At 41.5% G+C, this 24,863-nt stretch overlaps 1 protein-coding gene across 2 annotated transcripts in view; it reads left to right on the top strand.

Annotated features, from left to right (window-relative positions):
* The first annotated feature begins 669 nt into the window (after positions 1–669).
* Positions 670–24,863, top strand: part of AHCYL1 (adenosylhomocysteinase like 1) — a 38,423-nt gene continuing 14,229 nt past the window's right edge. The window contains exons 1-2 of one of the 2 annotated variants that reach the window (XM_014780052.2): positions 670–1,051; positions 24,410–24,518. In XM_014780052.2, coding sequence (XP_014635538.1) covers positions 932–1,051; positions 24,410–24,518 — 229 coding nt within the window. In that variant the 5' untranslated portion in view covers positions 670–931. Of the gene's footprint in view, positions 1,052–24,406; positions 24,519–24,863 lie in introns of both variants that reach the window. The other variant, XM_004420703.3, reaches the window with a different exon arrangement.

Below are 24,863 nucleotides of genomic sequence, written 5' to 3'. Positions count from 1 at the left end.
ATTCAGGCTCCTCCACCCCCGCCCCTCATGCTCTCCACCCTCTGACCCATTATCCCTATCCTCATGGCCGACAACATCAGCTCTGCGGCCTGAAGGTCTTGTAAACAGGCAAGGCCCAGCGGAGACGGTGGTGAAGGAGGTCACAAAGGGTCGCGCAGAAACCACACAGCTTGGAATCTGTTCTGGCCACCCTTAAGTCAAAGAGGCAAACACTGCCCCTTGGGAAGGGGCTTCTGGTCCAAAGGGCCTGGGGTGGGGGCAGTGAGTGGGCTGTCTTGGGCCCCGAATGTCACCTAGGACTGGCTGTAGGATGTGTCGTGTGGGACTCTGGACTTTGCTCCCAAGCATCCCCCTCACGCTCTTCCGAGGTCTTGCCCGAAACCCCGCAGTCCCAAACGCCCCCCACAATTACGCGGCACCCTTGCATGAACCACGCGCCTCTCACAGGGCTGATGGCGCCACCTGGCGGCGCAAAGGGTCAGGCTCACGCTGGGAGCTTCAGTACCAGCGAGCTGGAAGAAGGGGTGGCTTCGGCGGCCCAGTCCAGCGTGGTGACGTCATGACAGAGCGCCGTTTCTCCCCGCCTCTTCCTCTTCCCCGGAGCTGCCAGTACTTGACGTGGCGTCACCTTCCTCTACCCTTAGTTTGCGTGCGTGTTTGCGTGCGGCGGAGGTGGTGGCGCGGACCGGTCAGAGCTCCGCGCTGCTGCTTCTGGTGCTCTCGTCGCTGCCGTTGCTGTCTGGCTGTCTTGGACTGCGGTGCGGACGCGGCACGGGTCACAGCTCCTCAGCCCCGGACGCAGCTCGGCGCGGGGCCCGGCGGGAGGGTGGGCGAGCGCGTGTCGGAGGGAGCCGCGCGGGCGGGCGAGCGGGCGCCCGAGAGGGAAAGAGGCGGGGGCGGCGGGTCAGCCGCGGGCCCGGCCGGCCGGGGGATGTCGATGCCTGACGCGATGCCGCTGCCCGGGGTCGGGGAGGAGCTGAAGCAGGCCAAGGAGATCGAGGACGCCGAGAAGTACTCCTTCATGGCCACCGTCACCAAGGCGCCCAAGAAGGTGCGGGGGCTCTGGGTGGCGGCGGAGGCGCAGGCTGGGGCCTCGCGGAAGGGGCGCGAGCGAGCCCGGGGCTCCAGCTAGTTCGGGACTTCGGGGCAAGGTTCGAGGTGCCCCGGGACGGCCGAGGTGGTGTGAGGGGCGGGTGAGCGGCCCCAGACCTATCCCGAGCTGGAAAGGCCGCCCCTGACCTCACTTTCCTTTGTCCCTCGGCCCTCGGGATCTTTTCGAAACCCGACAGGGCTGGGCCTTAAATTTGCGGCTGACTTTTCCTGGATGAAAGGTCTCCAAGACGGGAGTGGGAGGGGGTGAACCAACTCAGTGGATCTCTGTGACCAGCCCCATGGGATGGAGGTGTTCAGAAAATCTCCCCTCGGGTGAGTGTGTAAATCGGGTAGAGCTGCTTCGGGCAAATCTTTGGAAGCGGTGGCCGGTTTATCCAACAACTGCGTGCTAGCTTGGAGCAGGAGGGGAAAAAATGCGTGGAGCTGGGTCTTTTATGCAGGTGAAAGCAATGAGGACAACATGCGATTCAAAAGAAAACTGATTTTCACCTTTTACGGTCGTCCAGTTGCTTCGACATATGTAAGAAATTAACATTTGGAGGTTGGTGACAGCAGACATTGTCATGGATACAGGTTGATCGTAGTCATGTGCATAGATCACTTAGGCATCCCCTGAGAAAGGAGCTTGGGTGGGTTGGAGGGGTGGGTGGTAAGGAACGATGGCTCATTCTTTACTGCACTTACTGAGGCAGAACAAGTTTAGTCTGTTGTGCTGGAGGTTGAGCTCAAAGGACGCCCTTCTAATTCTCTTGTGGAAAAATAAATGGCAGCCTTTGGAGGTTTTAGTCTAACTAGTTCTCAGAGTGGTGGAATTGGGATTTCTAGTGCTTTCTGAGCATTTGTTGCCAACCACATCTTGACTTGTGACATACCTGGCATCCAGTTAACAATAGACCAGAGAACCTTTGCAGAGACGTGACCTTTCTGAAACCAGTGAGAACCTGGATAAATATTTCCCTCCTATATAAAGACAGAGTGTTTCAAGGCTGTCTCTCTCTGCCTGCAGTGTTTGATGGGATGCAGTGCTTCTATAAGCTGAACAAAGCAGGGTTTGCAGGAATAGTTACAGTCTTGGAGGCTCCTGCACCTGAGCTCGTTATGCTGTCATAAGTGGGAGAGATGACTTTTTTTTTTTTGAAAATTAATCTACTACTCCAGAAATCAAGTGCAGAATTGAAAAGACAGGTCACCATCGTGTGCTTTAGCTCTGTTTTGCCACAAAATTAAGATCTTACCAATAGAATGCCTAAAAAAAGGTTATAGAAGATCCCTTGGTTCTAAGAAGTCTGATTAACCTTATTTTTAGTGCTATCAGTTCAGCTGACTGCTTTGTTGGGGCAGTAACCCTTTGTAACCTGCATTATTTGGAGATACAGTCTCAGCCTTTATAAGCAGAAGGCTTAAGGGTAGTACCTGTGATGAGTTAGGGGGAAGAATGGGAAAGCCCTGGTACCCTAATTCCCTGAACTCATCCTCTCCCCATTAGCCTGTCCTCTTTTGTCTAGTTGCTTCAAGAATTAGGTGTCTTTATTCTTACTTGCCTCTATTTTAGTAAGGCTTTATTCTTGGAAGTGCCACTATTAGTAAGACACAGGTTGTATTGTAGATTGTAAACTCAGTAAAGGCAGGGACTCGTGTTCACCATTGTATCCACTCTGCCTAACTCTGTACCTGGCATACAGTAGGTAGTGAAATATTAATTGCCCACCTGGCTAACTAGTAATTTGTCTGTATGACTGCCTACCAGGAATAAGTATCCCTTTTCATCTTTTCTTCCCAGGAGGAATATTGCTAATGTGTACGATTGTCAGGCCAAGTGCGAATGATTTTAGAGACTCATATCCCATTAGCTGAAAGAAGCAGTTTTTGCCAGGAATGTGGGAAGACCCTGTTGTAAGTTTCCATTTGCTGGTAAATGTACCGCCGGGTTTCTTATTAATCTGCTCCTTCTGAGCTTTATTGTTTAGCATTTACGCAGCACTTTGTATTAAAGGGCTTTATGATGACTAATTACCCTTTCCCTGGTGATGATAAAAGGCATTTATTTAGTTAATGAGTTGGTTGAGGACTAGTCAAGGTCACATAGCAAGTCCTAGGTGATCTGTTTTTTCAGAACTTCAGCTGAATTGGACATTGTGTTTCAAGTCACTTTTGTACCTCTGCCATGTACTGATACTGTGAGAAAGCATGAAAAAAGTAAGAGGAAAAATGTAGCTTGGCCTGTACTGAATGGTGTGAGAAAAAGGCCTCTTTAAATGGTGCGGTCCTTCACCTGTGAGGATTCCAGTGTGGTTCTAGACCAAGGAATCCTTGGATCATTCCAAGCCCTAATGCCCTTCAGGAAATGAGGACATTTCTGGTGCCAGTCAGGGTGACTTGGATAGTCCTTAGATCAGATTCCATTGTAACTAGTGAAATTTTATTCACTATGTTTGGGGAAGCGTGATGTCCATCAATTAGAAGCAGAGATGTTGGGAATCTTCAACTATAACCATAACTTATTCAGTTTTGTATACCCCAGGGTCTACCACAGTGCTATGTAGGTAATAGGATTTGTTGGTTTGATTCAAGGCTTGATATGGTTGTCAAGAAGCCATCTAAATGGGTACCACCTTAAGCAAGTGAGCTTCTATGCCTCAGTTTCCTCATCTGCCAAGTAAGTGCTTTTTGTTTGGAATAGGCACCTGGCATATTGGGAGCTAAGATAGCAAAAGTGGTTTTTAAAAAGAAGTCTATTAGTATACTTAAACTCTCTCTTTTTAATGAGCATTTGAGATGGCTTATAACACAGGACACATACAATGTGGATAGGAAGTCAAAACTGTAGAAAGAAGGAAAAAAGTATTGTTAACTCTGAGGGCTAAGATAATTGATGAGGCTGGTCATCATATGCAACTCTAAGCTTCCTGGGAGCCAGAGGATAAAGGGAATCACAGTTATAGTCTCATTAGCAGACATAGGAAATAATACATACCAATTCCTCAGGGAGACAACTTGTGCCGACACTAAATTCTAAGGGAAATTTTCATGGGACAGTATGAATAGCTATAGTGTGATTCTTGTGGTAATGCTTGTTCACGGCTGTCACTGGTGGTTTCAGGTGGTATTGCCAGGAACATTTGGGTGAGAAAAGGAGTCCTTGAGTTGGAAGGGTAGTATACATTGTACTACAACTAAAGAGGATCCATGTTTAATGTTGGCAGTTATCAGTCCACCTAAATAAGTCAGCTAGTTTCCCATGATCACTGGGTATTTATCCTTCTTTTTCTGCTACTTTGTGTTGGAGATGTGATAGCTGTCCTTGGGCCTTTGGAAATTGACGTTGTGTCAAGTTGATTTTTTTTTTTCATAGAGTAAACCCAAATCTCCAGCTTGTTGTTCAAGCTTCCCAAGATAGACATGTTTCTCTGGAAGGCCTGTGGGAAAATTTGCTATTCTCTGCACTTCTGAACATCTGGAGGGACTCTCTGGAGTTACACATTAGGCATTGGACCTAGGCTCTATGTAGTCAGACGTTTACCACCAGCCCAAGAGGGGAAAGGAGAAAAAACACAAAAGAAACTACTTTCGCTTGTAGGATATTCTTTATTGGAATAAAGCGTATATTGCACCGATTCGTTAAAAGGGTCAGCTGAGACTTAGGAAGAATACTAAGTAGAGCCCCAGTGAGTACTCCTTAGATGTTAACCTTTTGGGTGGAATCCAGGATGGTTCTCTTCTCATCAGGGTTATGTTATGGCTAATTCTTGTTGCAGTTTTCTAGCATTACACCATTACTTCTTGGATTCACTGAGAAGAGATTTGGTAGATTGATATTTCTTATCTTCTCCACATCACTAGTATCTCTCGATTCACTTTGGAGCACTACTCTTTTAGTGGCAGTCTTTGAACAGGAGTCAGGGCCGTAAGATCCTATCTTGTTTAGATTTCTCCACAGATATTGATTAGTTCTCTTTTTCATATTTGATTCTGTTTAGATACTAGTTTCCCTATTACTTTGTTCTAAATTCCTTTAGACTTTTAACTTGTAACAGAGAGAAATCTGTTCATTGTCTGGATCCCTTGCTGGCAAGATAACAAATGCATACTTTTTGTTTTATCAGAAGGGTATCATTTGAATCCAGTGTGTTACCCAATATAATATTCTTGTAAAGGTGTTTGTAAAGAATATTTTAATACATAGAATTGTTAGATCTTTAGTTGCCTGTGACTCCTAATAAATTTACTCTACCGTCTCAAGTAGTTATGATTTGTAAACAGCACTTTAATGCCCTCTCGGGGCTGTTACTTAAAGGAACCAACCAGTAAAGGAGAATCATTTATACCTAACAGCTTCTCAAGTTTGGAAATTGGAATATTAAAATTTTACAAAGAAGAGCCACCATTATTATGCTGGGTATGATAATTTAGAACCCAGCATACTGAGGTGGCTCAGAAGCATCCCCATCATGTATGAACAACACATTTGCTGAGACCAGAGTTTTTTCCAACCTGAAATCCAAGAATCCAAAGTTAAAGACAGATTCCTACCACAAATTTTCCTTCCTATTCTTGTCAGCACTATCAGTGTCTTGCATATGGTAAACAGTTAAAAATTCACATAGAGTTGTGCTCACCCTTTCTCTTCTGATTCCGTATTTCCCTTTGACTCATCCAGGTGGTTCTTTTGCTATCCCACTGTTGCTTGGCTGTTATGTAAGACCTCTTTAACTTCTACTTTTTCTTCCTAAAACTGTGAGTAGTAGTACAATGTAAGTTAAGCACCTGATTTTTGGAGTCAGGTTTACCTTCAGTCTCTACCATCTAATACCCGTGTGACTTTGGATGAGTGACTTACCCTTTCTGGGCCTCCATTTTCTTATCTGTAAAATGAGGAATGATGATAGTACTACAGAATTGTTGAGGGGATTAGCATTTAGTAAATACTAATTAGTATATTTTCTCCTTTATAACTAGAGTGACCATGTATCCTGGTTTGCCTGGTCTAGTTCTGGCTTATACCTGTTACCCCAGCCTGCTGTTCAGTGAGTGCTTCCTTACACTCTGAAAAGTACCCTAGTTTATATGGAATTTTGGAATCTTCTTAGAGCCAAAACAAAGATGTTTCTTTTGGAATGTCTTTTGAACAGGAAGAAAATTTTCCCTGGCAAAATATGTTATTTTATGTAGAGCTTACACCTGTTGAACACTAAAATATTTGTTGATTTCCAGGAAGTACGTAGACAATGGGAGAGCTTAGAGCTTGTGATGGAAATGGGATATGCTCTACCTGACCGCTCTCCCACCCCATCCCCCGTATCACACAATCGCCCCCATAGAAATGCCCCCAGTGTGGGCATTTGTCAGACACTGGGCTAGCTGAGACCAGGAGTTTATTTCCTCAAACTGCAATAGTTTGGGAGTCTTCCCAAACTAGAATCCTTGAATTACATAAAACAACTCCAAAGACTCGTCTGAGCTGTGACTTTATGTTTTTATACAGTCACCTTCAGATTGCATCCCTATGTACTCCAACTCCCTCCCCCAGGTACTTGCTCTCTGCTCTCAACAGCCTGCTCCTATAACTGATTTTCTCCTGCAGAAATGTGTGGCCTTTGCTCCACAGCAATTACAGAACTAGGGTGGAACACTCATGCCTTTATTGACACTCAGACTAGTTTCATTTTTGTTCCTATCTCTGTTCACTTTTTCTAAAGGATTCAGTCCAGTGCCTTAATCTCAGAATGTATGTAATGATTGATACTGCGTAGCAATATACAATGGGGCTTAATCATTTACTACCCAAACAGGACACAAAGTAAAAAAGTTTAATGAACTACTGGTAAAGGTAGTATTTGGAATACTAGAGTAGAGATTGGGAAAGGACTTTGACAGAACCACAAACCTAGGACCGTCCAAGCATGCTCCTGCTTTCTTGCCGTGAAAGCCCAGTGCCTCAGCTAAGGTGCCTCTGTACTTAACCTGTAGGGCTTAATGGGCTTAAAATGTTCTCCTTTACCAGCCCAAACCAGTTCACTTCTTTTAAAATGGACACCCTATTCGCAGTTGTGTGCTAGAATGAGGCTTAGACAGGAATGGTTTGGGGCTGCTCACTGTTCCATGCTGTTCATCTTGAGCCTACCTCAGGGTTATTAGTTCTTTACAATCTGAAGAACTGCCCAGCTAGAGCAAGCCCTGTTTGTATATTTTTCTCTTCTCACCTGAACCTATGTGTATACAGTGGCATCAGTGGGATCCCATGGAGCCTGTATGCTCAAGGTGCCAAGGAAAATGCTTATGTGCTGAACTGCAGTGGTGCCCAGCTCTGTGAGCTAGACGGTGAATTGGTGAGTGGCAGAATGGAGGTGTGAAAGGCCTGGAGAGGATGAATGTAACCATGTTTCCCCCTGAATGAAGCTGTTCATATCACTGTCTTTTGAGTAGTGTCAGGATTTGGAGAGTTCTGTTTTTAACGAATGGCTCCAACTCTGCTAGTACTTATTAATTGTATTGAGGTGAACCTTGGGCACAGTTTCCATGGGCATAATGGGAATTACTTTATCCCTTTCCCCCAGGACTGGCTTGACCTCCAGTCGAAGTTTTTGGGCTATTATCTGTTCCTATTATGATCTTAGGATCCTGAAATCAAAAAAGGGACCTATCCGGAAAGTTAATAGGACTGAGATTTTGCTCTGCTCTTTGACCACCCCCACCCTGTCTCCTTCCTCAGAGGCTTTAAGGAAAACCTGTTTGGGCTCTCCTGATGGGTAGCTTTATTTTGGAGATGTAGAATAGAGCTCTTTGCCTTGAATTTTCAGAGTGTACATCCCCATCTCTATTTCTGATTTCAAAAGAGAGGTCAATAAATAGACAAATCTTTGTGGAAGGCAGAGAACTTAAATAGATTTCTCTTTTACCAGTTTGAGGGAATGCTCTTGAGATATTCGCTGGATTAGAGACTCTAGAACAGTGGTTTTTAATCTTTTGAGTCACAGATCCCATTAAGAATCTTACAAAAATCATGGTTCTTTCCTCCAGAAAATTCAGGAGCTTGCATACACTTTCAGAGGATTTTTGGTACTGCTTGAAACTTTTCCATGGATCCTGGGTTAAAAAAACCTGATTTAGAAGGGCAGGCCTCTAAGCCATAGTATCTCTTTCCTTTACAGATCTAGAAACTAATGAGATTTCCAGCTTGCCGTTTGTCCTTGGAACAAAGCTGAGGTTGTTGGTGTTCTTTGTCACCCGCTCTTCGGGATACTCCTCAGCTTCCCAAGAGACTCATTATCCTTGCCTTGAGGGTTCAACTCAGGAACTTAGGCACACTGAAACCAGCATTTCAGCAACTTGGGGGGTTTTGTACTGTCTCAACCCCACTGCACTTCATATGAACTGTGGCTGCCCCTAAAGCTCCAGAGCTGATTCCATAGGAGTATTTAGAGTAGGGAGCTCACATTACTAGACTGAGTATCAAAACTAAATAATTTGCTTCCCTGTGTCTCTCAGAAATAGGTTTGATTTCAGTATAGTACTTCTCAAACTGTTTTCAGGACTGACTTGATATCTGAATCTTACTCTTCACTTGATTTCTCTAGACCAAATATATTGAGGGCAAGGACCATGTCTCACTCATGTATAGTATATAGTGCCTGACACATAATACTGTCAGTAATTGTTTATTGAGTAAAATAGTGTGAGATGATTATCCCTAGGAGGAAGTGAGTTGGATACACTTGGTGGCTTTGGCTCTCTTTCCCCTTCATTTGGCCAGGGTTGTTTTTCTAACTTAGACCCCTCTCACGTGGGTGATAATGGAGTACCAAGAACTGCTGCTGAGAAATTGATGAGAATTTCCAACAGATTACTAGATCCCTTTATAATGCCAGAAATAGGAAGTAAGGGAGGAGACTGTTGAGGATACGTGGCCTCTAGCTTCTTAGCCCAGTAATATGAGAACCACAAGGCAGTAGGCTAGAAGCTTAGGGATATTCTTAGACATAATGGGAAAGGTAACTTGAATTTCCCACTGAGTGTTAAACCCTCAGCAGTAGGGACACTGCCCAAAGTTGAAACTGCTATTCTGGTTTACACATACTCTTGATTTAAGGAAGAGAGGCTTACTCTTAGGGTGTTTGAGATTTGGGGGCCAGCGATGAGTTGAACAGTTTCATTTTAGAATGTGTGTTGGAGTCCTGAAAGTAATAAACAACAGCTCTGCCCAGCAGTGCTGAGCAAACTTCTGATTCTTCTCATTCTGCAACCCTGGCTGCCCAAAGGCTGAGCTCAATGTTCAAAAGCTATATATGCCCTCGTCTTTGAAATACACCTTCTTTAGTGTTACAGTCCTCTGGGAACTGGGCCAGTGCCTGTCCTAACCAGGAACTCAGGCTCTCGTTGGCAGTGAGGATTCGGTGTGCGTTGTTTGCCTTAAGTATGTGACCTAGGCAGGATTCAGGGGAAAGGGAGACTTTCAGAATTTTACAGCTTTCGAAGTAGGAATAGGTGCTTCGTAGACATGGCAGATATGTTCACTTGTTCTGGTAGCTAACTCAATTTCCTGTGGGTGGCCAGGGGTATCCAACTTCTAATTCAGTTCTTGAGTTTTCAGCACCCAGCTTCAGGGCACCAGACTTCTTAGCAAGCAAGACGTGAAGATTCCCAATGTTCAGCTCTTATGGAGAGTAGCCCAGCTGGCTTGTCATGCTGGATTAGATGAATTGTGAATGTTAATTATATTGATCAATACAGTGGCCTTGGTAACAGACTTGTAGCTGCTGTAGAATCTGTTTACTTCAGGTTTGTAACAGAAAAGAGACCAAGCTGGTTGGGAACATGGTGTTCTCTGTGTGTAATAAACTGTATTGTAAGTCCAAGGGAAACGCATGCTGGAGGAACTGACCCCATTGCACCCCTTCCCCGGGATTTCTCAGAGGGAAACATTACTCTGGGGCTGGTTTCTGTTCTTATTTGCCAGTTGAGAATGAATTGAGGTTGGCAAAGGCTTGGATTTTAGTGAGGGTGGGGTAAAGGATGTTTACAAATGATAAAGAGTAGAAGGAGAGTACCCATGTTGAGAGGCACCTGATTTCTCTACCTAGTTTGTAATTAGGAGTGGAGAGTTGATGAGATTAGTTTCAACCCTTGGATTCAGAAGGAACCCCTCCTATTTGGGGAGTAGAGGGTTCAGAATTCTGCACATTCTTTTCTGACTCCACAGGGAAGGGATTAGCTGAGCGCTGGGCATGTTTGGAATGAGAGCACCTTGCCAGTTTTTACTGAATTTGGACCAAACCATTGTAAAAATATCGTCTTCCTTCCTCAGACAGCTCTTTGTCATGTTCTCCTAAACCCTTGTGGATCCACCTGGTGGATTGTCTGTACCTGACAGATGGAGTTGGTATTAACGGCAGATTTTCCTACTTCCTTTGCCTTCTTTGTTTTATGTCTGAACAAGACATATCTAACCCATTTGTTCCCTGTGTTCCTTGAGTCTCTTTATCAAGAACCTGGTAAACTCTTTGTGCTTGTGTTTGCTTTTTCAGATCCTGCTTAATCAGAATGGGGAGGGATTGAGGGTAAGGGGCAGGCAGAGAATTGGGATAGTATATGCGTTTTGAAACAGCTTGAACTAGAAATATCCCAAATTTAGAACTACTCTTTTAGATTATCTAGCAAGGCTGGTCAAAATTGTTATGGAATCTGATATTGGGATGGTAATGCAGCAGTCACCTGTCTTGGCTGACTTTGGCTGTGAGGAAAAATCTTGTGTCCTGAAATTAACCTATACTTACTCTTCTTTGCCAAAGTATTCAGAGTATGCTATGACCAAAAATCATGTAGCCCTATCAGCTCAGAGTTGAGCACCTACTGTGTCCCAGGACCTGTGCTAGGCACTTGGGATACATCAGTGAACAAGACAAAGATCCATATCCTGTGAAGCTTACATTCTTGAGAGGTTATAATTTTGATCATGTAAGTCTAGTGTAGTAGTTCTTAACCATTTGAGGTTTGGAGCCCTATCAAAGCTGTGTTCATCTTCCAGAAAAATGTACAAATATGCATCAATTTGCATATAAGGGGCAGTTGGCAGCCTGAAGCCCATCCATGGACCCCAGGCTAACAACCTAGAATGTTTGCTTAGTATTGAGAGGGTGGTACTGGGATAAAGCCGGGCCATGAGTGGGGTGTTTGGGACTGTTGTTGGCTAGCCAGACTGGGTTGTAGTTTCTTCATGTGTATAGCCAAGGCAGTTTGCAAAGAACATGAGGGTGTCTCTAGAAAAAGTAAGTTTAAGGAATGGCTAGGCCTCCGCTAAATCAACAGCATTTCTTGAGTCTGTATTCTCTTTGAAATGCTAAGAATGATTTTGACTCTGTCCGCTTTCCCACCTCTGGTTTCTGGTTGGCTGAGCTTCTCGGACTCAGTGGATTAAAAATCGAGTCAGAATATGAGGATTTCCTTAACATGATAATTTATATTGTGAATTCCTGGACTAAGAGTGATATTAAAATTATAAAGATCATGAGAGGGCATTTTAGTGAAATTCTGTCTTCAAAACACAGAAAAATCTCAGGAGTTGATTGAGGTGCTGAGGAACTAGCCAAAGAGTAAAGATTGGAGAAAGATGACAGGAAAAAAGGAGAGCAGAGCTCAGAAAGACAGTTGACTAAGCTGGTAATCCGGGCCAGGAGAGCAGCTTCCTCCTTAAACCAAAGTGAGTGAATTTGAGACCTAGACAAAGAAAGATTCCTTTTTAGTCCTGAAGGGGTCTGTCACTATTGCTTTATTATCAAGTAGAACTCAGGATAAAAAGGGGAGGGCATACAACATGATGACCCTAGCTAACACTGCTGTATGATATGTAAGAAAGTTGTTGAGAGAGTCAATCCTAAGAGTTCTCATCACAAGGAGAAAATTTTTTTTCCTTTATGCTTTCCTTCTTTCTTTTCTTTTTATAGTACCTCTACATGAAGATGGATGTTAGCTGAACCTATTATAGTAATCATTTCACAATATGTGTGTATCAAACCATCATGCTGTTAACACCTTAAACTTATACAGTGATGTATGTCAATTATTTCTCAATAAAACTGGAAAAAAAATAAAGTAAATTTAAAAAAAGAAGGGAGGGCAGATAAGGCTTTGCTTTATTTATACCGATATTAATATGTCTCTGTCCCTGGAAAAGTTGGTGTTTGACTTGAATGAATGGCCAAACCTTGCCTCAGGGTTAGTACAATGTGTAACATGTACTACAGAAACATGAATGAAATTTCGTTTGAGGCACTGGAAGAAAGAATTATGTAGAAAAGATATGGCTAGATTTAGAGGTTGGAGCACAATGAGCACACAGAGTCCTGTGCCAATTCTACCTTCACCTCCCTGAAGTCTGATCTTTATTATAACCACAGGCCAAGACCTGTTTAGGGTGGCCTTTACAGGGATATTGTTTCTCTGCCTGAGGTCTAAGGGGAACTTTCCAGACCCACACTGAGGGATTGCTGAATAAGTGCCGTGTTCAAGGCCTTCCAGGCAAAACTCCTATGAACTCAGAGCCCATTATAGAACAGAGCCCACAGTCCTCCCCAGAGGAGCCAGGAGCCTCTAGATGGTTCCAGTTGCAGCTACTCTCCAACATATGGAAAAACTGTTCTGCTGTTAATATAAAGACATCTCATTGTTTGCTCAATGATGCATTAAAGCCAGAGCTACCTAATCTAGGGGAATATAGTCATACCACAATTATCTTTATTTTCTGTTTTTAAAGAAGCCCTTTAAAATGATCAAAGGAACTTCAGACCTCACTTCCTGGGACTGTTTAGATCTGTTTTGAGGTTCTGTTCAGCTTCTGAAGCTATATAGTTAAAACCTGCTACCCAATTTTTGAAAAAATGCTCCTCTTAAAAACAATATAATCAGAATTTTTTCTTTTGTTAAGTGAGTACTTTAAATGTCTACCATAGATATGAAACCAAGATTCAGTAATCACATATCATGTTACTTAAATCCAGAATACTGTACTTCAATAAAATTAATAACCTTACAAGAATTTTTTTTAGTCCTAGTGGAGTCATTTAGAGAAGTGGTACCAGAAAATGAGGAAGTATCAAAGACAAAATGTATCTTTTTAAAAAAAAATTTTACTTGGGGTACCCAAGTTTAATATAACTGGTTTTGTATTGGGAAGAGCCAACTTTGCCAGATCTTTCAGACATGTTATAAGATGCAAGGTGACTTGGAGGGGGTACTGTTTGAGTGGCACACTGCAGATGTGGAAGGAACCTAATGGAATGTTCTCAATTTAAGGGCATGTTCTCTGATTGTACTAAGTGTGTGAAAGAAAAGTTCCCCCATCACCATTCTGCACAGGATAAATAAACTCCCTTAAAAAGCACATTTAAAATATTCTCTGTTGCATGTTTTAAAATATGTCATTTCTTGTGAAAATAGCCAGCAAGTTTCTCAGATGACCAAAAAAAAAATCATTGGTCAGTTTTAACCATACCAAATTGAAAACCTCCTTGTATAAATAAATAGAGGTGGAATTTCTAAATTTCTTCTGGGGCCATTTCTTTCGTCCTACTAAAGTGGTCAGCATTAGATTGCCCATACATTGTCCTCCTCCTCCACTCCATCCCCCCAAAACAGTGAAATATTCCAGAATGGAAGCTTTCTCTCCAGAATGGATCTTTCTCTTGGGCTCTGCTTTTCTCTCCTCACCCTTTTCAAGTCCAAGGAGCAGTACCTCTCAATGGCAATTCATTGGGAACTTTAAAATATTACATTTCTTTGCATCATTCCACTTCTCCCAAAATCAATCTAAGTTTTGGAACAGAAAGAATTCTTTTCCTTTCCTAAAGCTCGCAAATGTTCATCTGTTATTGTGAGCTCAGAAAGCTTCAGTGCAGTAGTAGACTGTTCTGTAAACTGACCCCTTGAAAATACAGGGGAAAGCTGCTGTTTCCCCCAGCCTAGTTCAAAAGAGGGATAATAGTACTGGGCTTGTAGGGATTTTTTTTTTCTTTCTTTTTTTTTTAATCTCAGTGTTGGTAGCAAATTTGCCTTGAGCAAGTCACTTAACCCCCGCCCCTGTTCTGTTTTTTCATCTGTGAAGGGTAGATCTAGCACTCAAAGGATTCCAAAATATTTTGAAAATACGAATCCTCTATAAGGAAATCATAGCCTTAAGCCATTAATGTTGAAACAGAGTGCTCAAACTAGAAAGTCATAGAAATCTAGGCATTCAGGGCCTTGATTTTCATGATGTTATAAGTAGATTTCAAACTTCTAATCAGTTTTAAGTACAAGTCCTGATTTAATGCTTTCGGATAGTTTTACTTGTTCTTTGTATGCCAAGATTTAAACAAAAATGATTTGAAAATATTTAGATCAGTGATATTCTAACAATGTTATTTATTGATAAAATTTGCCAAGTAATTTTTCTTATACAAAATTTGATTTGAGATTTTTATCCTCTTGCATCTGTCCACTTTACTCATTAGAAAATAGCTGTTCAGAAGTCACAGGTCAGGAAAACCCAAACTTCTGTATTCTGGTGTGGGAAGTAGATAGAATGGCGGGGGGATTATACTGTATTCATCCCAGAGCAATAGGTAGCTCTTATTTTTAAATAGCCCCACAGAAGTTCCAACCAACAATTCCTTTCAACCACCCTGTTTCTTACAGGCTATTTAAGGTCATGATTTTATACTGAGATTTTTATCTAAAATTGAACATAGACATCTCAAGTTAGAAAGTCAAGAAGGATACTAATATTGCCTGTCTAGAATGGGAAATACAATTACGTCTTTGATATGACTGATTATCTTTGATAGATTCTTGTCCATGCATTGTGTCTCTGCTGTCTCCTTCTAGAGGCTTAATATTTTGTGTTTTCTTTGTAAGAGCTGTGGAAACTAAAGCCCATTGCTGCTGGTCTTTAAAGAGATTTCACCTTGTCCTTTGAACTTGAAAAGATCCAATGGATTCTGAAAGGTCCCATTGACCCACTCACGTTGGAAACAATACCTATTACTACATAGTTACTATTTAACATTAGCTCTTTAAAATCAGATTATTTTATTTAATGTTGAGTTTTGATGGCTTTTTCCTCCCTTGAGCCTATACTTTATGGGAAGCAGTGGATGGTGACTAAAAAACTGATACGCTTTCTGTCTCATTAAACTTTGTTGAGTGTTAGTCTAGAGTTTAGAAAGCTGACCCACAGAGACTCGGCTGCCACTTATTGGGAGCTGCTTGTATTTCTTCTGCCATATACTATTGGCAAGGACTTGCATGTCTTTCACATCTCGTTAGATACAGCCTTCCCAAATGCTGAGCTGACTCACAGGTAGGATTCACTCACTCAAGCAAATACATGAAAAGGGTTTGAATTTGTAAAATGTAATTGGCTTTCAACTTAAGATAGACTTCCAGATCAAGGAAGGAAGAATTGTTCTTTTATGTCTCCAATCTTGTTCCTTCTTGGTAAGCTAAGAAATTATACAGGTGGCATTTATTCAGTCTGTGTGGCCACCTTACAAAATGCCAGAGACCCCATCTTCCTTCTATAGCTGTGCGTTGGTCGCTTGTTTTCGGTGTTAACTTTTCTTCTTGTAGAGATTCATTTGAAGAATACAGGTTTATGTATTTGTAAGCAGTTGACAAGTTTTCATCTTAAAGAACATCCCAGCATAACTTCTAATAGGTTTTGCCAGTTTAATTTCTTGTGAGCTTCATTTAAAATCAAGATTGACTTTAGAGAGCACTGTGAATTAAGGCAAAGGACTTTTTATTACAAACATATAAGGTGAACAATAGTAACCTGGCTTGGTCTTTCCCAACATTCAGGAATTGTTGATTCTTATATTCTATGAACCAATACCAAATGATTTCCAAGTGAAAAAAACAGGGTGCAGAATATTTTACCATGCTACCTTCTGAGTAAGAAAGAGAAGGAAAATGATATAAATATACATTTGCTTTTTTCTACCTTCAAAAATGAACATAAACCAGAAACCAATGAAAATGGGGAGGGAGAGCAGAGTTGGAGGGATAGGAATGGAAGTGAGTCTTCTCTGAATATACCTTTTAAACTTTTGAGACATGTGTTTTAAAGATTTTATTTATTTATTTTTCCCCCAAAGCCCCAGTACATAGTTGTCTGTCATAGCTGCACATCCTTCTAGTTGCTGTATGTGGGACGCGGCCTCAGCATGGCTGGAGGAGTGGTGCCTCGGTGCGCACCCGGGATCCGAACCCGGGCCGCCGGCAGCGGAGCGCACGCACTTAACCGCTAAGCCACGGGGCCGGCCCCGAGACATGTGTTTTAGATGTGAAGAAATAAAGAGAGGGGCTGACCCAATGGCATACTGGTTGAGTTCGCGCACTCTGCTTCGGTGGCCCGGGGGTCATGGGTTCAGATCCTGGGTGCGGACCTGCACACTGCTCATCAAGCCATGCTGTGGCGGCATCCCATATACAAAGTAGAGGAAGATTGGCACAGATGTTAGCTCAGGGACTATCTTCCTCAAGGAAAAAAAGAGGAAGATTGGCAACAGATGTTAGCTCAGGGCCAATCTTCCTCACCAAAAAAAAAAAAAAAGAGAAAAAAAGGAAACCTTAAACAGGAACAAATGAACCTAACTACATATCAAATTGATTATACAATCACCCAGAAAACAGTACTTCGACTAACTATCCTTTGTGAAATATATTGCAAGGACAAAAAGAACTTCAATGAAATGTTGACAGTTCACTGTGTAGTATTATTGTTAGTAATAATATTAGTCTTGTAATTTTGAAATTATTTTATGTATATTATAGAATAAAGCAAATAAGTACATATATTATTGCTATTAGAGACCAAGGTTGTTAACATAAGAGAAAAGATACAAATAGAAAAATTAAAAATTTTTTTAAAATGGAAATATCAATGTGAACTCGAGTAAAACAAAAAGATTTGTTTCTCTCTCCACTGAAAGAACCTAGAAACACTGACACCTCTGATAGCAATTAGCACACCTTCTACCCAGATATTAGTTTCTGAATACCATTCCCCACTGAAAGAAATCAGGACTCCTTGGAGAAATGGGTGATTCCAGGTCTGAAGCAGAGAAAGCAGAAGGTTAACCTGGTATGTCAAAGGAAGGAAACGCTTAAATGGAATCATGTCAAAAGGACAAAAGTCAGCTTGAAGGAGGCTCGCACTGGCCCAATTTGGGACAATTGGAGCATTCAGTGCATTCATCGTACAATTGAGTGTAACATATTGAATAAATAAAAATAGAATAACAAGTAAAAAAGAAAGTGAAAGAGGAAGAAGAAAAACTTCTTTACAAAAGAATGCCAGCTAATGTATGTAGAAGAAATGATAGAAAACAAGTCATGATTCTAGAAACTCCCTCTCCCCAAATTGGATCAGGCAAGGAGTTGGAACAGATGGTAGAGTCACTCGGGAACAGGATATTCGCAGGCTGACAAGTATGCCACAAATTAACCCTTACTTGCAAAGGGGAAAATATACTTTTCCAAGACTGATGGTCTCACTTTAACAAAGGGTTCAGTTTAGTATCACTAATAGTGGAACGACCTGACGTTATGTGCCACCTAATATGATGCAAAGTGAAGTGTACATCATCATCTATGAAATATGCTTGTCAAAATTTTAACCTCTTTCTAGTCAAACCTCGAAACTGAACTTCCAGTTCACAGGAAGGAAACAATCTGAAAAATTCAAAATATAGGAGATTCTATAAGGCAACTGGCCTGGACTCTTGAAGGAAAAAGTATCACAAGTCGGGGAGGGGAGAAGCAGGAACACTGTTCTAGATTAGCAGAGACTAAAGGAACCTGCAACCAAACGCATTTAGTGAACCTTGATTCTATTTTGGGTTGGAAGAGTTGGGGAGTCTGTTGGGTCTACAACTATGAAAGGTATTATTGAGATAATTGGACAAGTTTGAATACCGACTGGATATTTGATGATACAGAATTATGGTTTATATTCTTAAGTAGGATAATGTTATGGTTCTGCAGGAGAGTATCCTTGTTCTTAGAAGATGCATTCTGAAAAATTTATTGGTGAATTTTCATATTTGCAGGTTTTTTTCCAGGACCATTTGAAAGTATGCATGTGCACATATGTATATATACAGAGAAAGAAACCTAAAATGGAAAACAGAAAGGTTCAATCTAGGTGGAAGTTATACAGGTGTTCATTATACTATTCTTTTAAAATTTTTATATGTTGAAAACAATCGTAATACAGTTGGAAAAATAAATAGAAAGTGCAGCAATAGTGGGAGGGGTACTTTGGTGTATCACTAAAGTCATGGGTATGTTCCAGGAACCTGGATTTCTTTAGTCACCCGTACAAAAAATTTTTTTTAACCTAGAGTTGATGATAATCAGTGTCAGGAGAAAAAGAAGAATGACTGGCATGTTTTCATATGATATTGGTAGCAGATTGAGAATGAGGAAAGTATGGACAGACCAGGCAGTTGGACAGGTAGATAGTTAAATAAGCATTGAAACATAGTCTGGATGTGTGCATTCTGTTGTAAATTCTGGTTTTCAAAAGATTAGGAAGACTTTCTCTGTCCTACGTGTTGCCATTTTTTAACCTCTTAACTTTACCTCTAGTTGACAGTTGGAGGCCCAGATCGCTCATTTTCCCTAGAGCACTTTAGGAGATAATAGAAAGCCAGTGAAGTGTGTTGTCTCATATGAAGACAGGGGGAGTAGCTGATAAGGATAAAACCACTCTTGGGCAGTTTTTTATGCTTTACATTCCTTCCTCACCATTTAAGTGACTCAGCAGTGTGGGCCCTGGCGTTGCCTCACCCCTTCCTCCCTCCAACATTGATGAAAGATCAAATCAAGTCCCATTTTAAAAGGAGTATTTCTTCTGACTGTGGAATTGAATTCTAGCAGTGTGTGTGTATTATATCCTGTTACTGTTGAGACACGGAGATGGGTGGAGTGGGGGAGGGAAATGTGTGCTGTGATTAGTCAGCTTGCTCACCCCCTCCCCCTGCAGAAACTCAGGCCCCATCTGGGGAAACTGAGAACTTAAGAAACTTGAGACAAGGAAGGAGGGCAGTGAGCAGCCAAAGCCTGCCTGAGTCTCAGAAGACTGGTTCTGCGCGAGGGAATGGAAGAAGTGGCTGAAGGTGGCTGTGGGTTCAGCTCTGTGACCTGAGATCGATTCCCTGGAGATAAATTGTTTTCTGGTGGTGTGCCTGAGGGCAGTGTGTTGGGGAGGGGAGGCCCTTCTTCTTTGGGAAATTTCTTTTACCCAATTGAAAGTCTGAAAGATGTTCAGACTTACATAGTTCTTGTACCAAGAAGTTGGTGTTTATTGATAACTGTTTTTTTTGGATTCATCTGAAATGGGAATCAGACTGATCAGTGGTAAGTATCAAGAAAAAGTCTTGCACCTTTTTAGGCTGACAGCTATACCCTCGTACTTTCCTCTGAAAAAAGAGTGAGCGAGAGTAGAATCTGTAGAAGAAAGAACAAATGAGCCAGAAGGTGTGTGAAAGAAGAATTAGCAAAGATGTAGGACTCCTAGAAGGTGTTGTAGCACACTGCTTAGCAATTGACCTTATTAAAATTTCTAGCTTCTGATAGTCACTTTTTTTGCTCAGTTGCTGAGTATTAGCTAAGAAATATGCTGACCATAATTTCTAAACAGAAAAATCTGCACACACAATATGCTAGAGGAGACAGTGGGACAGATGATGTAAATTTAGGAAGGTCCTCAGAAAATCAATAGTGTACCAGAAGAGGGCTACTGGCCCTTCAGATAACCCTGACTGATCCCTCTACTCGCTTCTAAGCTATGCTTTCTTAATGATTTGTTTTTCTAATAATTGCTGTTTACCTTTGAGTCTAGTTCTTCACTCTTAGAAGAACTTTCTGAGGAAATTAAAAGGTGTTAGATAGGCATGTGAAATAACAGGTTTAATAAAATGTCTAGCCTAACCTCTGATTTTTGGATGCCTAAGTTAAACAATATCCAGATAAAGCTGTGAAGGTTACAGTATCTAGCATGTTCCTAGAGAAGCAGTAAAATTCTATGACAAAGCCATTTGTTATTACACCGTGAATCAAAACACATTTACAGATTGTAAGGGACTATATTTCCTTTCATAGATCTTTCCTGGAATAGCACTGGGTACTTGGTGCCTACCAAATGTGTTGACTAGAAGAATATAACACTCCATGAGTATTATCCTCATCATCATCCCTTAGCCACAGTGTCATAGTGGAATTCTGGTGGCTTTTAATTCTGATTCAGGAGCTAGAAGGCAAAATTGGGTGGGACCTGGGAAGGAAGTGTAGCTAAGCTATTTAACATCTGGATAGATAGACCACGTGTTTGTGGAAGTAAACTTCTCAGCTTCCAATGGTAAAAAATATCAATTAGGATCAACTGAACAAGTCATATACAACAATTTTTCTTTTCTGGAGGCTTATAACTATTTGGGATTGCCTGTGATCCCTTTTTCTTGGTAAGTTCTGTACAGCAATTCTTTCAGCTCACTCTGTCACCAGACACTGCCACTAGATGGTGGATGTACCATACCCCAAATTGTTTCTTCAGTAGAGCTTTTCTTTTATCATTCTCCGTATTACATGGAAGAGAGTCAACCTTTGTACCCACTAAGCTATTTGAAGAGGTCCTCCGAAATAGTTAACTCAATGTTTTTAAAGCACAGCAAGTAGACTTCTGTGTTTGGATGTGCTATTTGGAAAATGGGTCAATCTGACCTAGCCTTTCTCAGATGTGATGTTAGTTCAAGAATGATGTTAGTTCAAGCACTGATGTGCACGTTGTAGGTAAAGCCGTTTGTGGGGTGGTGAGTATCCAAACACAAAAAGATCTTTAACATAGAACTTAGGATTTTCAGATACTTTTTGAACTTCAACTACCTTATCTCCTTTTTCCTCCCCCACTTCCCCATCCTACGTCATATTTAGACCTAGCATTCCTTACAGATCTACATTTGAAGAACACTCAAGTATACCAGTTAACACTTAATAGTGATTGGAAGAAATCATGATAATAGGAAGTAATGTAAACAGAACAACTTTGCAGAAGTCTTTGGATTTTATTTTTACCTAAGTGATCATATTTGGCTTAAATGCAGTGAGTCCAACTCAATTAGAAGGCTGTTATTGAAATATGATTTTACTAGAGAGAAAACTTGTCATATCCAAAAATTGCTTTTGGTGACAGTGTTTTATTTACAATGTGAAGGTGAGCAACACTCCAGGAGGTACTTCACCAAGGGGAAGACAGAGCTACTTACTAGCTGTGAAGACAGCCAGTGGCAGGAGCAGGCCTGGTGGAACCTGGCAGAGCAGCTGCATTCCACAGCAGCAGTCGTGCTATAGGTTCTCTTCAGCATGTAGTTGAGAGGTGGGAGAGAAGACAAGGTTATTATGCATCTTTGTGTAGCTGGACCACCTTATTTATAAGCAACGAGAATAGACAGCCACCCGTCCGTGTCATGGTTTCAGTTAGCATTTTGCCCGCTTCAAATATAGATCGTATTCATTATTTGAGAGATGGGGCACTGCACTGATTAGTAAGCTCCTTGCATCACAGTCTAATATTTTTAGATGGGAAAGATTTTGCTAAGCTTTAGGCTACTAACGAACTATATTAATACAAGGTGGAATTGTAGCTATTAATTCAGTTCTAAGGTGCTGAAGAAACACATTTCTATCTTGCCAGAGCTGTCTCTCTATTTTTTATTTAAAAAACTGCAAATGTTATTGCAGTTCCCTCCCCCAACTCCCCACTCCTGGCTAGATGGTGTCTGGGAATATACCCAGAACCTTTTGAAAAAAGATGAACAAGGGAGGGAATCATAACAGCCGTGAGAGGAGAGCAGCTTCCGAATAGGCTGCTCATGCCAGGAGCAAGGAGGCTGAGGAAGGAAAGGGCTGCCTCTGGAGAGTGTTAAAAGGCGTCCATGGTCTCTTGACTGTGTATTTTTTCTGCCACCAAAATAACTACATATTGGATTGAAAGTCATTACCTTGGTCCTGGATTAGTCTCTTAAGTAAAACTAGCTTTGCTGACTGCAGAAGTCATGTGAACATGCAGTGGGAAATCCTATCTAGAAGGACAGATGCTGACCTGTGGCCACCTCAGTGAATGTTTTTTTTGAAAGGCAGTTGTGCTTTTGACATTTAAGCTATTTAAAGTTTTAACACCTAAGCTAAAAATGCTGCTTGAGATGTACGAAGATATTTGTTAATCAACTTCTGGTGCAGTAGATGTTGTTTAGCTTGAGTCTATTATTATTTCTTTCTGAAATTTGATTGATTTGATCTTACCAAAGAATGAAATTTGAAAGGTTTACTCATTCTACAGATAATTATTGAATGGTTTCTATGTACAAGGTCCTTGTCTAGATGCCAGGATATGTATCTCTTTCCCTTCCATGACTTTAGTATCTGTCCTCAGACTTAATAAAACAGGCTGTGGACTCGACGTCCTCCTTACTTCACAGAGTAGCCTGAAGAAAAAAACTTGCCCAATTAAATGTTGAGCCAAGGTGAGTTTTAAATAGAAGTACCTTCAGGTTTTTCTCTCGGGCCTGCCGTATCTGTGGCTATTACTGCATGGCTATTCTCTGCTTTCATTCTTGGTGTGAAAACACAAATCTGTATTCCCTTGATTATTGCTTCATTACCTACGGAGTCCTACTGACTCAGTAACTGATTTGTTCATATTGGTGCCTGTGCCTAGGCTGCACATTTATTCTGCCAGCTGATGCTACCCTAGCTGGAAGGTACATGTTACAGAGGAGGGGAACGTTTTGCAGCTGTAGCTAATGGGGCAGTTTACTGTTCCTGGCTTCAGAATGGCTATAACCATGTTGCTAACATTATGGAGAGAAGATTTTAATCTGTAATAGCTTACATTTCCAGAGATATTTGCTAAAGACTTAGCTTAATGGATTCTCCATGGGAACTTTTTCAGATTTGGTCAGATTGTCTCAATTCAGATTCTGAAACTATTCTGTTTTTCGGGAGGCTGAAGTTTATTTTATATTTTAAAGAAAAGATTTATCAGAGTTTAAATAGGAGGTGAGGAAGAAAGTTTAAATCATTTAATAGAAGAAAGTATTTTCATACACTTTAGGAACACCCATTAATTTATCTATAAATAATATTAATTGTAAGCTACTTGCTATTTATTAAAGCTAGTTTTCCAAGTATTCTTCGAATAATTACCTAGTTCTGGTTTATTTCATTTAGGGAAGTTTTTATTTATTTATTTATTATTTATTTATTTATTGTGTGAGGAAGATCAGCCCTGAGCTAACATCCATGCTAATCTTCCTCTTTTTGCTGAGGAAGACTGGCTCTGAGCTAACATCTATTGCCAATCTTCCTCCTTTTTTTTCCCCAAAGCCCCAGTAGATAGTTGTATGTCATAGTTGCACATCCTTCTAGTTGCTGTATGTGGGATGCGGCCTCAGCATGGCTGGACAAGCGGTGCGTCGGTGCGTGCCCAGTATCCGAACCCGGGCTGCCAGTAGCGGAGCGCGTGCACTTAACTGCTAAGCCACGGGGCCAGCCCTAAGGGAGTTAGGATACAGAGTTTACCAAGTCATTATTTTCTTCCTTCAAATTAGTCCTAATTAGTTGGAATTTACTGTGGTGTGTATGTGTCTTTTAATTTCTTTTTCATTGGTATATTCTGGTATTTTACTGGATATAGAAGGTTCCGGGGATGCTACATTGGCTTTGTGAAGTATAGCTATATCATTGGACTCGGACTATTGACACCCCAATGCCCATCACCATTTCAAGGCATCTCTTCCTAATTCTTTCAGAAAACAAGACCGTTGTTAACTTCAGGATAAGACTGTGCTACAAGAGAATATTCTGAAGAAAAGAAAAAACAAGCAGGAGCACTATGAGATTATGCCTGTTTTTTGATAGAGGTGGGAGGAAGGGTAAAGGGTTTAATGTGTCAAGGTTATAAGAGAAAAGAAAACTTTATGGAATGTGGGAAGGATAAAAGAAGTTGGAGCTTATGCCCTCCCCACCCCCACCCCCCAAAAAAAATTCCTGCTGAAACAATTGGGAAGAGACAGTAATTGGAATTTTGGGAGGAGTCAGAGAGTAGCCTTTCCCCACCGTCATTTCTGGTGGAAGAGTTGCTGGCTTAGTAGGAGCCACATGATAACATTAGCTTTTAGGGAAGATAATGTATGGCCTTAAAAATGGAGCATTTCGTAGAATCCTAGTTGTAAGTTTTTAACTTTTTGTCTTCCTCTTATAGCAGATCCAGTTTGCTGATGACATGCAAGAGTTCACCAAATTCCCCACCAAGACTGGCCGAAGATCTTTGTCTCGCTCCATCTCTCAGTCTTCCACTGACAGCTACAGTTCAGGTAAGTGTGAACTTCATGCCCTCTCTGATCTCTCTTCCCTGTTCCAGAGCCTTAAGCTACTTCTCTATCCAGTGCTCTTCACTTATGCAGAATCTGAAAATACCTCATGTCAGGATTGCTCATCTTTGTGCTGAAAGCTGATAATTAGTGCGAATGTTCCCTGTCAGGCTTGTAGCTGGGGAAGCTTTTGTTATCTTGAGACTTGCTTTCTCTGACTGTCTCTGTGTGTGGTCTGTGGCCGGTGCCCGACTGGTAGTACTGGGTTGGTTCCCATTCCCACGTTTATCTGCCCACATTCCAAAGGGAGAAAATCAATGGTATTCTGGCTGACAAAACTGGCCTTGA

This window comes from Ceratotherium simum, chromosome 2, assembly GCF_057802395.1.
Source record: "Ceratotherium simum simum isolate JZ-2026a chromosome 2, ASM5780239v1, whole genome shotgun sequence".
Lineage (NCBI taxonomy): Eukaryota > Metazoa > Chordata > Mammalia > Perissodactyla > Rhinocerotidae > Ceratotherium > Ceratotherium simum.
This window is presented reverse-complemented; position numbering and strand designations above follow the sequence as displayed.